The sequence below is a fragment of the Pezoporus occidentalis genome, unplaced genomic scaffold (assembly GCF_034315485.1).
Source record: "Pezoporus occidentalis ecotype Australia unplaced genomic scaffold, CSIRO_AGI_Poc_V1 ctg9, whole genome shotgun sequence".
Lineage (NCBI taxonomy): Eukaryota > Metazoa > Chordata > Aves > Psittaciformes > Psittacidae > Pezoporus > Pezoporus occidentalis.
Window position 1 is genome coordinate 6427715 of NW_026916262.1, and position 12719 is coordinate 6440433.

At 41.9% G+C, this 12719-nt stretch overlaps 2 protein-coding genes across 3 annotated transcripts; one reads left to right on the forward strand and one right to left on the reverse strand.

Annotated features, from left to right (window-relative positions):
• The first annotated feature begins 578 nt into the window (after positions 1–578).
• On the forward strand, positions 579–9530 carry CLXN (calaxin). Of its 2 annotated transcripts, none has more exons than XM_062605102.1 (7): positions 579–721; positions 1006–1161; positions 2680–2784; positions 4246–4397; positions 6526–6630; positions 8128–8199; positions 9291–9530. In XM_062605102.1, the coding sequence occupies exons 1-6, from the start codon at positions 622–624 to the stop codon at positions 8170–8172; spliced, it is 663 nt and encodes a 220-aa protein (XP_062461086.1). In that variant the 5' UTR covers positions 579–621; the 3' UTR covers positions 8173–8199; positions 9291–9530. The 2 variants fall into 2 exon arrangements, with proteins under 2 accessions (XP_062461086.1, XP_062461087.1); XM_062605103.1 differs by lacking the exon at positions 9291–9530 and adding an exon at positions 1848–1901 and having other exon boundaries at positions 587–721; positions 8128–8330.
• RBM48 (RNA binding motif protein 48) lies at positions 8473–12669 on the reverse strand. The gene is made up of 5 exons (XM_062605101.1): positions 12457–12669; positions 11604–11794; positions 11330–11475; positions 9839–10374; positions 8473–8658 (listed from the first exon to the last, which is right to left on the reverse strand). Exons 1-5 carry the CDS (start codon positions 12652–12654, stop codon positions 8572–8574), a joined length of 1158 nt encoding a protein of 385 aa, XP_062461085.1. The 5' UTR covers positions 12655–12669; the 3' UTR covers positions 8473–8571.
• Between the last annotated feature and the right edge of the window lie 50 nt (positions 12670–12719).

The following is a 12719-nucleotide window of genomic DNA, read 5'->3' on the forward strand; positions in this document are numbered from 1 at the left end:
CAGCTACCTGCAACAGAAAGAAATAAAAATCGAAAATGAGCCCCAGGCTTCCAAATACAGAAGCTGGTATGTCATTTGAATTGTATGGATATTAACTACTTGTTCTGGTCAGCTGTGGGTTGAAATGCTGCTCTTGTGCTTTGGAAGTGGTGTGGCTGCCTAAGGGGCTTAAGCGTTTTGTCGGTTCACAACAAAGCTGCTTTAATACCAGAGGTGAAATGGTTGGTTTTCAGTGTATCAACAAACGTGATTCCTCTTGTATCCTTCCTGAAGGAAGAGTAGAGGCTGGTTACAACCCTTCAGCTTCCCCTTTGTTTACACTCTGGGTTCAGGTGGTGCCAGGCAACCTCCATGCATGTTCGAAGCTTCAGCAGTGGGACAAAGTAGGAATGTGAGGATAAAAGTATTTTAATAGATTTCTGTTGTATGTAGCTCTTCTTTCCGAAAGCATTTTTTTTCAAGTTTGAAATCAAGTTATTTCCTGGAGCTGCTGTTTTTAAACGTACGGTACCAGTTTCTCTTTGCTTCCATGCGCGCATGTTTACCTGTGACCTGCCCGTGGCGCCCAGCAACAACGCAAGGCCGCTGTTGCCAGGCCCGGGCCCGCCTGCCCGCGTTACCATGGCGGCCTCAGCGGCGGCGGTGAGCGGCCGGCCCCTCACCATGAGCAGGAAGAGGCTGCAGCAGCTGGTGGACGCCCTGGGCCCCTCCACCAAGCACTGTGAGTCCCCCCCCTGCGGGAGACAGGCCGCCGGCGCTGCCTGAGCGGCTTTCGCGGCTGGCGGCCACCTCCCCTTGCCCTGTGCTCGTTCTGTGGCCCTGTTGACCACCCACCGCGGGGGGGGGTGAATTCCTGCTGAGCCCTTAGGAATAGGGGTAAGGGGTGGAGCAGGGTGGGGGCATCGGTTTTACGGTGAGTACCCGAGGTGTCCAGGCCCTGTGCCAGGCATGCATTTTTACCCACTTAAGTGATAAAATATGTTGGCTTGTGTTTTGCCTGGGCAGTTAATAAAAGTGAAGTGGAATGTCTGATCAAGCTCTTCAACAAGCTGGTGGCCGAGTCCAGCAGCCGCTTTGCTGCAGCCGGCTTTGACCGTAACATGTTCAGAGACATTCTGCACAGCGCGTTTGGCATGACGGATGAGATGATGATGGACAGAGGTGAGACTGGTGGGTCTAAAAAGGGTGGAAGATTCTAGTTTTACATTGTTAACCTGATGAGCATGCCTACATGAGGTAGAGCCATCTTGTTCCTGCAAAGACAACAAAGGAAGAGCTGTGTTCAGGAGCTGCTGAGCAAAGGATATCTTCTTTTTTCCTTATGAGGGATAGTTTTCCTTGCTTTCCCTGTAGCTCACACGCTTGCGCGAGGAAGGCCAACCAGAGAGGCAGTTGTACTGCGTTATCCTGTGGCTGTTTCTGTCCCCGTCGGTGTAGGGTCGTGACAGAAGAGGGCAGCATGGCGTCACTTGCCTCCCGGTGCTTCCACCGGGAGCTGCAGTCACTGCTGCCGGTGGACAGCGCTGTCTCCGCCCTGGGGGTCTTAGACAAGCATGCCTATAGAGTGGATGACTTCTGGAATAGAGGCGTTGTGAACGGCGCAGAGGGGGCTAGGCAGACACAGAGGGAGATGAGAGTAATGCGCCAAATAACCCCCTGAAAATACAGCGATTTCACGGACTGATAACATGAGGGCCACATCAGCAGTTGCTGTGAAAATCTCATGGATGATATCTGATGTACAAGTGTCTAGAGGAGGATATGAAGAAGCGTTAGTCTGCCGTTCTTTTCAATTTCAGGCTGCCAGGAATCATCCCTTGGTTAAGCTTTCTCCTGTTGTCTAGCAGGAGGAGTATTTAAATACTATAAAATGAAAACTTGTTGCCATTTTATGCAACAAGGTAAGTGTGCCTTGGAAGATACCTTACATGGACACATTCGTTAAAATTATTTTAATGCTTACATGCAAAGGGCCTAATTTCAGTTTGCAAAAGCAAACCTATTGTTTTCCAATTCCAAAATGCTTGGCTCTGGGTGTAGGGTGTTCTAGTAGCCAGCTTACTAATTAACATTCTAAAATATGAATTATTATAGATGTTAGTTGATGCTTTGAATTATATCTGGGATTTGAAGTACTGTATTACTGACTGTATTAATAGTAAAGCTGCAAGATTGAAAGGTTCTTATTTCAGGGAAGGGAGAATTAAAAAAGACTTTTGGTACATGAAAGACAGGAGAAGGTTATTTTACTTTGTATATTTAAAATATTTATGTATTGTTCCTAGGGTTACTTTCTCTAAGATTTTCTGTGACTAAACCTAGTAATTAAGATCTTCTCCTGTATTGCAAATATGTCTCAGTGCAAGGGGTATTGTGATTTATTTGGTTTACATCTACATGGAAGCATGCTTCCTGTTGTAGTTTAAGTCAGGAAAGAAACAGATCAAACAAGATGTCTTATCCCAGCAGGATTCTGGAATGGCACATCAGTAAACGAAGGGGTGAAATTTCCTTCGTTGTTACATCTTGGAAAGATCCAAGAAGGGTTATCATACCTTGGTCAAAGCAGAGAAACATCTTCAGAAAAAATACGGGGTTATATTTTCATTGAATTTAAGAAAATATTCCTTTGTGTTTCCCTATTGTATACATTTCAAATGTATCTAATACACTTCCCAGTGTTCCACACTTTTGATAGAGATAAGAACAGCTGCATCAGTGCGACGGAATGGGTGGAAGGCTTATCAGTATTTCTTCGGGGGACACTAGAAGAAAAGATCGAATGTAAGATTTATCTGTATGCTGGTATTTAGTAGTAATCATTGAATTTGTGATTATTGTTGCTTCTATTAGAATTTAGTAGTTACTGTTATGAAGTATGGTGATTGAAGAGTTTTCTTCTGTATAGCTTAACGCAGTGAAACAGAGTTCTGAAATGGCTTCTCTGATACAGAGGTTTTTCTGTGTAAACTGCCATTATCATAGCTGCCACCTGATTTTGTTGGTTACAAAAACTAGCATTTGAACTTGTTCTACAGCACACAGTTTTAACAGATTTTTGTATTCACCCACAAAATTAGAAAGAAGCAGATGAAGCTAAAGGGTAAGTTTGGCTACATAGCACAGTGTCAAGCCAACCAAGACCTGTGCCAACATTCATTTACTGGCACAATGGGGACACAGCAGCGATTGCATTTATCCCAGCAGTTCTTCAGCTTGGAAAAATAGATGGAAAATCTGAGTCTGTTTGTAAGATGGTCATGATAACATTTACAGCAATGATGGAGAAAGATGGGGGAGATAAAATAGCATGAACTCCAGAGTTCTAAAAATAATAAAAAAAAAGAAATAAAAATAGGATGGGGGGGGGGGGGGGGAGGAAGTAATAGAAAAAGGATAATGTCAGCATGTTGTTTCCATAGTTCCTGTGTTGTAGCAACGGCTATCCCTAATGTGTTAGATAAATCCATCTGGAAAGTGGTCTGGCATGTCACAGCAGTAGGATGTGTGCCCAGGATAAAATTCAGTATGTCAATACAACCACAAGCAGTAGAATATGCAGTTCTGCACTATAGCATATACTAATGTGTAGTGATACACAGTGTTGTTTGTCATAAGTGTACACCAGTAGTTTTTCACTGCAGACATTGTCTTTGTCAGGCAAAAAACCCACAAACCTCTTGTGTTCCAAAACTGAAGAGGTTGGTTTGTTTGCTTAAATAAGTTTTGTGAGAGATAAAAGTGTATTATGTAAATTGTATTTACATAAAGGGTATTATGGTTGTGGATTTCTGATTCCATGAAGGTAGGAACAATTAGGCAGATAAGTGATAGATGTCTTTTCTGTGCTAGTACAGATGACTCTTCCTTTTCCTTTACTTTCCTAACCCAGTTTCTAGAATAACAAAGATGTGTTTTGTATGTGCAAATTCCTTCTGATACAGACAGCTGGTCCCTGTCGGAGACCAGAACCTTGTTTATATTCTAAATAAACAACTTCAGAGAAGTTAAAATCTGTAAATTATTATGGTTTCTGTGAGCTTAAGATGATTTATTTGAGCAAAATTGATTTTCACTATGAAAGGCAAATAGGCAATGTATATGAAGTATTATATATGATAAATGTGGCTCAACAAATATTCTGTACAACATACAATTCACATTTTCTGTCTATAGGTAGCAGACAGTTTTAATGGTGTGTGATACAGTATGTATGAATTTAAAATTGGTTTATCTTTCAAAAAGACTGTTTTGAGGTATATGACTTGAATGGTGATGGATACATTTCACGAGAGGAAATGTTTCAAATGCTGAAAAACTGTCTTCTCAAACAACCATCCGAAGAAGATCCTGATGAGGGAATTAAGGACTTGGTAGACATAGCAATGAAGAAAATGGCAAGTATTTACTTATTGTGATACTTGAGTGTCTTTCAAACATTCATTAATTGAACCTTTGAGCATTCCTATCAGGTAACAAAATACTGGGCCTGATTTACAGTGGAATTCTGCACCTCGAGTTAGTTATGTACTTGACAGAAACAAGTCTCCTAAGGAAAGCCAGATACCTAATCCAGATCTAATGAGTCCTAGTCCGGTATCCTCACATGAAACTTAATTTATTATGTGAATGTATTACAAGCTTTGTATATAAACTAGCATGTGTATGTGTGCATACACACATGTGTATGTCCAGTCAAAACAAGCCCAGTCAGAAGTGGAAAATTCAAATGCGTGAGCTGTTTTTGTTCCAGTGATAGGCATCTGCAGTAGCTTTATTATTAAGTAAATGTGTCTTAACAATTGCTCCTGAAATGTCTTTTACCAATTTATATCTTCTGTTAGAAAAGTAATCTCAAGGTTATTAATGTAAAACATGTCTTACTATGATTAATTTAAGATACCCAGATCAGCCAGAAACTGTTTCAACATTTTTGTCAAATCAAGAAATATAACCTCCCTGCCTATGGTGATGTTTAAAAGATCTCACTTAAAACCAGATCTTGACGCCCAACTCTTTTAATTCAATCCTGTCTTTTCTGTTTTTCAAACCCACTCCTTTTGCACACCCTCAGTGAAAGGTCCATGTTATCCAAGGTTCTTGACCATGCTGAGCCTAGTCTTATGCAGAAAGCAAGCTATGACTCTGCAATTTATTCAGTTTTGGAGCCACCTACATGCACAGCTTTCCTACAGGCTGTTTCCAGAATGAACACCCTCATGTCTTGGGCCAGTTGATAAGTGAGCTGTGCTAGTCCAAGCACTATGCTCTAGACATAATGAATCTTCATGTGTGTAAGAATAAGTTATGAACAAATCATGTACATAATCCCATTTCAGTTTTTCCACAACATAATAAAGCTCTGACATGTGTTTGAAGGATGTCCAGATCTGATTTGGCTGCTGGGCAGTTGTCCCAGTAGGATATTGCTGCCCATCTTAACTAAACAACTATTAGGTATCCAAAAATGCATTTGTGGAGTCCATCACTCAAAGTAGTAAAAATTGCTCTGAGTAATTGCCTGTAGGTACCATGTGACTAAGCATATGTCCAATCGCATGATACTGTTTTCATTGCAATGGACATGCTCATGCCCTGCCCTCCCTTGTGTTGAGGGGTGTAAAGGTAGAGGGTACCCAGCCACTTCTGTTTCTCTGAAGCATGCAGTGGCAGGTTTTCTTGTTCAGGGATCTCTGCCTACATAGCTCCTTGCCTCTGCTTTTCCGGCCATTAGAACCTGTGGCTGCTGCACAGTCACTAGCTGTGATGGATCCATGGCTTGATCTTCAAAAATTTTGATTTGGCCCTTTGCCTTGAACATTAATCATATCCACCCATCAATCTTCACTTAACACCTTAATTTTATATGGTTTAAAGAAGTACTTATGCTCACTGTAGCATTTGTTGATGTTTTAACCTGTCATGTCAGTAGAAACAGGAGGTTTTCAAATTGTGGAACTGCTGAAAATACAAGGCTGCTTTTTACACCTCAAGGAATAGTCTGCTGTGCTGAGATTCTGCAGTACAAAAGAAGCGGACTGGCATCAGTCCACCATATGCTTCTGAGTGCTGTACGTGTAAGACAGGGCAGGAGTGTACTATAGAAACCACTAGGGTAAAGTATCTCCAGCCTCTTGAATAGGATGTAGAATGTACTCATTATGTAAATAGATACACAGAATATATCCTAACATTTTCTCCTCCTTTTAAGTCTCCCAATTGTAATTTATCTCAGTGCCAACTGTGACTGAGATTTGTCCATGCAATTATCAGCTCAGCCTTTTCCTATGATAAAGTTAGGCCTTCTCTGGAATTCTGTTAGCAAAGCCATATGAGATGATAGTTGAGCTTGCTCCCCCTTCTATGCCTGAGGTAAAGGCAAATAATACAGATCATGTGTGAGCAGACTGATGGCCCAAAGAAAATAATATTTTCATACTATCAAACTAAAAATAGAATCTATGTCAGTAAAACACCTGTTAAACAAAAATTGTTCCTACAAGTAATTGCCCCTTCCTTTTGTAGGACTATGATCATGATGGCAAGCTTTCTTTTAAGGACTTTGAAAAAGCAGTCAGAGATGAAAATCTTCTCATAGAAGCCTTTGGACCATGTTTGCCAGACATAAAGGTACATCAACAAAAACAAAAGGGCAATACTCTACTTTTGGTAAGGAGGTGAACATAGTATGGTATCAACTGTCATTACCTGGGGGCTGCTGAAAGTGATAAATGCTTTGGTTGTGAGATACGGAGTGAGGTATGTCAAATTGACCTACCCTTCACAGCACTGATGTTTCCTTACACAAACATTGGTACAAAAGAGCATAAGAACACAGTTACTCAATCTTTGTCTGTCCCAGGGCAGCAATATAAAGAATGATCCTCAGTAAACATCCTCTCAGACTAAGAAAATGAGATCATTCTCTTGAACTTCTTCTGCCAAAGATCTCAAGGAATACAACTCCTTTTATTTTTCTTCCATCATCTCACTTAATACCTTGAGAGTTTTCTTCATCTCTGAGTGTGGCATGGCTGGTTTTTAATTACATCTAACTCAGCTTTTTTTATTAACAATCCATCTAATTTGGGGTTGTTGGTTGTTTTGGGGGGGGGGGGGGGGGGGGGGGGCTTGGGGGGAAAGATGCTCACTTACATCAGTGTTAAGCTCAACTGTGGAGAGCATTTCTGCTCTAGAACAAAGAACTTTTTCCCAAATCCAATAATAGTTATTCTATTTGAACTTATGTCATTTTTAAATACTGAAAGTTGTGCCTTCATAGAGATGTAAAAGCACAACTCTGAAATACGTGCAGTGGTTCCTAGAAACAGAGGAACTGTGTAATCCTGGTGAGATGCAGCAAGTTTTCATTCACTGGAAACCTCTATATCCTGCCAGCTCACCTGCCCGGCAGGCTAGAAGACAGGAAGTCACCTTGTAGCCAGAATTGCAGGGGGCATTGTATCATGTCAGCTGCAAAGCAGCTGTTTCCAAAATACCAGACTTCTTCTGGCAGACTTGCCAGGGTTTGGGAAAAAACAGGGAAGTACTTGGTTTTGTACACTAGTGAAAAGGCTTTTGAAAAGTTTCTGGACAGAATTACATTAGCTAATCAGCACAGAAAAATTACTAGTTTTCTGTAACCTTAACCTAGCAGTAGGTTCCATCCCCCCAGCACCAGTTCTGCTGCCCAGAGGTGTCACCTGAGCACTCCCACTCCAGGATTGTTACAACACAATGCTGTGGATATTTGTCCTATCACCAAGAGGAATTTTGCTCCTTTACATTAAGTCATAGCCACTTTCTGGCATTCCTGCTTGCAGCCAGTTTAACTCATTCTGCAGCTAGACCTTGCCCTCCATGCCAGATCATTCCTTGGTCATGTGTTACCACAGCTGAACAATTTCAAAGTTATAGCTGAGGGGAAATTCAGATTTTATGTTCTGATGGGTCTCTCAGTGATGACGACATTGATGCTACAGAATTTACCTTTTCTAAGGCAAAAAGCAAGAGGTATTCTAACTGTAAGGACTTGCACTGCTTACACAATTCAGTTCAGCATCCTTTCTGACTGTATTTAAATCCTTCAGTTAGTTGAAAATCAATTTTGGTTTTGTTTTTTAACAGAGTCGTATGGCATTTGAGCAGAAAACCTTCCGGGAAAGCTCGTAAACTGTTAACTCCCAGTGGAATACTGCTGTAAGACCTTTTTTTCTTCACCATTCTGCATGGTATAGTAAAAACAGGAACAACTTGAAACTCTCACTAAGCTTCAGTATTCCTTTACTGTAAAAGCTAATGAATAAACAGAATTTACTTCTATTACTCTACCTAAACACAGCTCTTCAATGGGTTATGAAATATGTTACAGTATGAGGTACACAGGGAAAGACTGTAGTGCAACTGACAGTACATTATGATTTGTTCATTCCAAGAAACAACCTGATACAATTTTTAACAGAGAACTGGAAATACAATATAAAGTAATTTTATTATTGACACAAAAGAAGTATTTTAAACTAAATCCTTTGAGGAAAAAGAAGGACTGTAGGAAAATGCTGCCAGCAGTATCTATATTCTTCTTCTCTGCTTTACAAGTGGTTTGGCTGAGCTACACTCTGGCTTTTCCACAGATGTTCTTGACACAGAATCTGCTACCTAAATTGGGAAGAAAAAAGAAATCTTAGTAAGCTGTAACCACTCTTTCATGCTAGTTTTAGAGTAAGGCCATCTCTCCAAAACTTGAGTATCGGGGGGAATTTTCCTGCCAGAAAAGGGGAAAAAACAGCACCAGAGGCAGCACTGAATACAAGAGGTGAAAATCAGGAAATGGAAGTGCTCACAGGACCATTTTTGTATATTAACCACACAAACAAATTTCAGCTAGTCAGTGTTAAGAGTGTTTTGTGTGTTATCTCTCCTCTCCCTACCAGAGGTGTTTTCAAAGGTTTAGTATGCTTTTGAAACTCAGGTACGTGTTTTGACACAAACTTTAGAAGTGTATTTAATATAAGGGGTGTTTATTTATCAATTTGGCTGGAGATAAGCTCTTTTAAATCAGTCTATTAGAGTCAAGAAAACTTTTTCATATCTTAATTTAAATGGAAAGTTATAGCAGGAGTGCTTGACCTGCTAATGGATTAATATCTTCAATAAAAGGTTATATAGCTTAAGACAAAGCTTCTCACAGTAGAACTTGTGGTTCTGTACATCTTTTAATTCCATAAGTAGTGTTGGAGCAAAATTACATTGCACTCTGACTTTATTATTTTTCACTCCCTTTCAATCAGAAACCAGGTACAAGTATCACACTGGATTCTGCAGGACTACCTGCAAAGTTATTCCTCCTCCCCATGTGGAAAGAAAAAGGTGTAGTTTACTAAAAATCATGCAGGACCATGCACTGACATTTGTATTTTCTGAAGTGTCATGTCAGAGGTATGGAGTAGAATTGCCTGCAATATTCTGCATTATGGAAGAGCTAAACAGTAAGAACGCTAGCTTTAAGTGACAAATAAATTGATAATACTGAGTAAGTGTTGATTTCACTTTTCTTACAGTCTCTCTTTTTATGGATAACAAGCACATGATATTTGTGTTTGAAAACTTCTTCTCAGTGAGGGTGACAGAACACTGGAACAGGCTGCCCAGGGAGGTCGTGGAGTCTCCTTCCCTGGAGACATTCAAAACCCGCCTGGACACATTCCTGTGTAACATTATCTAGGTGTTCCTGCTCCGGCCGGGGGATTGGACTAGATGATCTTTTGAGGTCCCTTCCAATCTCTAGCATACTGTGATACTGTGAAAATGAAAACATCAGAACTTGCAGAATCCATACCTCTTTCAACTTAGTTCGAATTAATGTCGCTGAGGTATTCAGTGAATCATCATCCAGATCTACTTTAGGTATTTCTGGTAGCTGTGGACCAATGACGACTTCAGCATTGTCCATACTTGCTCCAATGAGGGAAAACTTGGTACCTTCTTCTCTCTTCCTCTTACGTTCTTGCAGGCGAGTTGTCCGAGGCATAAACCGATTGATTCCATTATCAACCGGAACTGTCCTTTGCTGCATTAAGGAGTTTGGTGGAGTATGTTCTACTGGATGTGCATTTAGTGTTAGGGATGTGTTCTGACCAAAGTGCCCAGAAGTTTCAGCAGAACTGTTATCATACTGGGGAAATGTCAACAGGCTCTGACTGTGATTCCCACAAGGATACCCCATGCTGTGGGATACCCCAGGAGAACTTGCAAAGCAGGATGGATCCCAGTTACTGGCTGCATGTGATCCTGACGTACTCCATGGACGGTCATGCCGGGAGTTCTTTGGGACTGTCTTCTTAGGCCCCTCTACTTGTTTTAACACAAAGCAATCTTTGAAACAACAAAGGAAAAAAGCAGCTTCACTATTTTGTGTCATTATTAGTTCTAACACATAAAACCCATTTAAAACAATTACAGAAGCAATACCAGTAATAATCCATTCTCAGCCACCTTTCTGTGATTCTTTTTTCTCCAAGTGGCATCTTCCAAGCTGGAGTATCCTGCCCTAGTCCCTCTGCTGGTTTGCAAGGGAACGCCTGAGCAGAATTATTTCCGCAGTTTTGAGAACACAAGGAAAGTACTTCTAATGTTGCAAATCAGTGATTTCTACCTCAGTTATGAGTTCAAGGACAGGCTGCCTTGCAACATTTAAAAAAAAAAAAAAATTAGGTGTTTTGATGTTAAAAATCAGTGATTTTACTCCCTTTCAACATCCTCATGCAACTAATAGTAGCAAAGTACACAAGCACAAAGAAGGAGAAGCCTGTGCTCAGCAATTTGCTGATTTCTCAGCTGGCCCAGGCTTCAGTGCTGCATGGGAACCCTGCAGTGCAGCAGGCCCCAGTAAACCCAGTCCATTCCTGGCATTCCTCCAGTGCCAGTATGCAGGCTGGAGAAATTTTTTGTGAAGGTTCTGGAATAGTCCCCTTCCTTACAAACCTCTCCCTTTGAGCATGCCTGAATGAGCTGGAACAAAAGTGAAAAAGATGATCCCAAATTTCCTGCCAGTGCTTGACATTTCTGATAATATTTTGAAAAGAAAACTTCAATTATTAAAGCTTAAGCATTTCTTTTAGTCTAAACCAAAAATGAGAAGTTGCTTTGAAAAAGATTCAGCCCTCTATATACTGAAAAATGTCTCCATTCTGCTGCAAACATACTGAAAATGCATCTGTAAAACAGTGTTAACTAGTTAGTTCTTTCTTTAATGGGCACTTCAACCAAAACCTCACTCACCCACCCCTGAAGTGAGATGTTAATATTCCACAGAAATTTAATTACAAACCTCTTTGATTTGTTGCTTTTGCGATGTACTTTCTTCTATCCTGCAACTTCTCCCTAGTTTCTTGGACCGTTTCAAACTCTGGAGCATAGCACACATGCAGCAAATTACCAAAGAAGCTTCGTTCATCCATTTTTTTCTTGGCCACCCTGGAGGGATTTAAACAGAATTGGCAAAACTGAGGATTTTACTTCAACTCTCCAGAATCTTAATGGATTGTAAATAAAGTATAAAAAAGATTAAAAAAGCAAGAGGCAAATACTGCCCTCTCCAGTACCTTGCACATTGCAGTTTTTGGAATTTTATCAGATAAACTTCAGTAAATTGCTCTGCTGGATATTCATCTAGAGCATGATACTCTTCAATGGCACCGTATAATGCAAATTGTTCAACTAATTCCTTCATAACCCCTAATGCAGGAACTCCTTGTATTAGTAAATAACGAGATTCCAAGTTGATTGTATAAACCTGAGTGGGGAAAAGAAAAACAAAAAACGGAGTATTACAAAATGTTCACATTATCGCTCCACTGCCAAAGTAAGCCATTTTCTCTGTTTTCTGTTGTTCCTCAGATGCTCTCAGGATGCAGAAACCCCCCCTGTACTCTGTTTTGACTTCACTCTTGAACGAGCTCTCTTTCTCAGGCCAGTCCTAGAAGGTGCCGTTCAGTGCACTGTACGTTAACTACACACACAAAAAGCAAGTCCGCCACTCTCGCCGCAGGGCCACCTGGAGCCGCTGGGCACCAGAGCTTCAGCACAAAAGTAGCCGAGGCCAGCGGCCCTGTGCACATAGCTGCCTGCTGGCCATCACGTCTCCTTGCTTTGCTCTGCCTCTCTGGGTCTGAATTTCGCACGGAACCAGCCTACTCGCGCCACATGCATTTCTACACGATTAATTTACAAAACGTAACGCGGAGTTAGTAGGTTTACCAGACCCAACTCCAACTCTTCCTTCGGGCGTCTGCTGGATACCTGAGCCCTCGCACCGACGCGCCCCGCAGCAAAGGGAGAACAGTTATAGCCACCCGAACAGGCACAAGCACTGAGGAGACCGGCGGCGCCACAGCTGGCTCAGCCCGGCTGAGCGGCCCCTGAACCCCGAGGGGCCGCAGCCACCCCCGGCCCTACCTTCACGGCGCGCGGCCTCCGCCCCTCCCGGTACTTGGCGCGCGACTCGCAGACCCCCAGCTGCGCGTGGTGCTTGCAGGCATCGCCCAGCCCGCTGCCGCTGCTGCCGTCGACAGCCATATTCCCATCGCCCACCGCGCCCCGCTCAGGCAGCTCCAGCTGCTCGCCGAGAGACCAGTCAACACACAGAATTCTCATTGGCTCCCGCTGAGGTGATCAGCCAGACAGAAGGAGCCGAAGCCCTCGATAGAAAAGCCAATCAG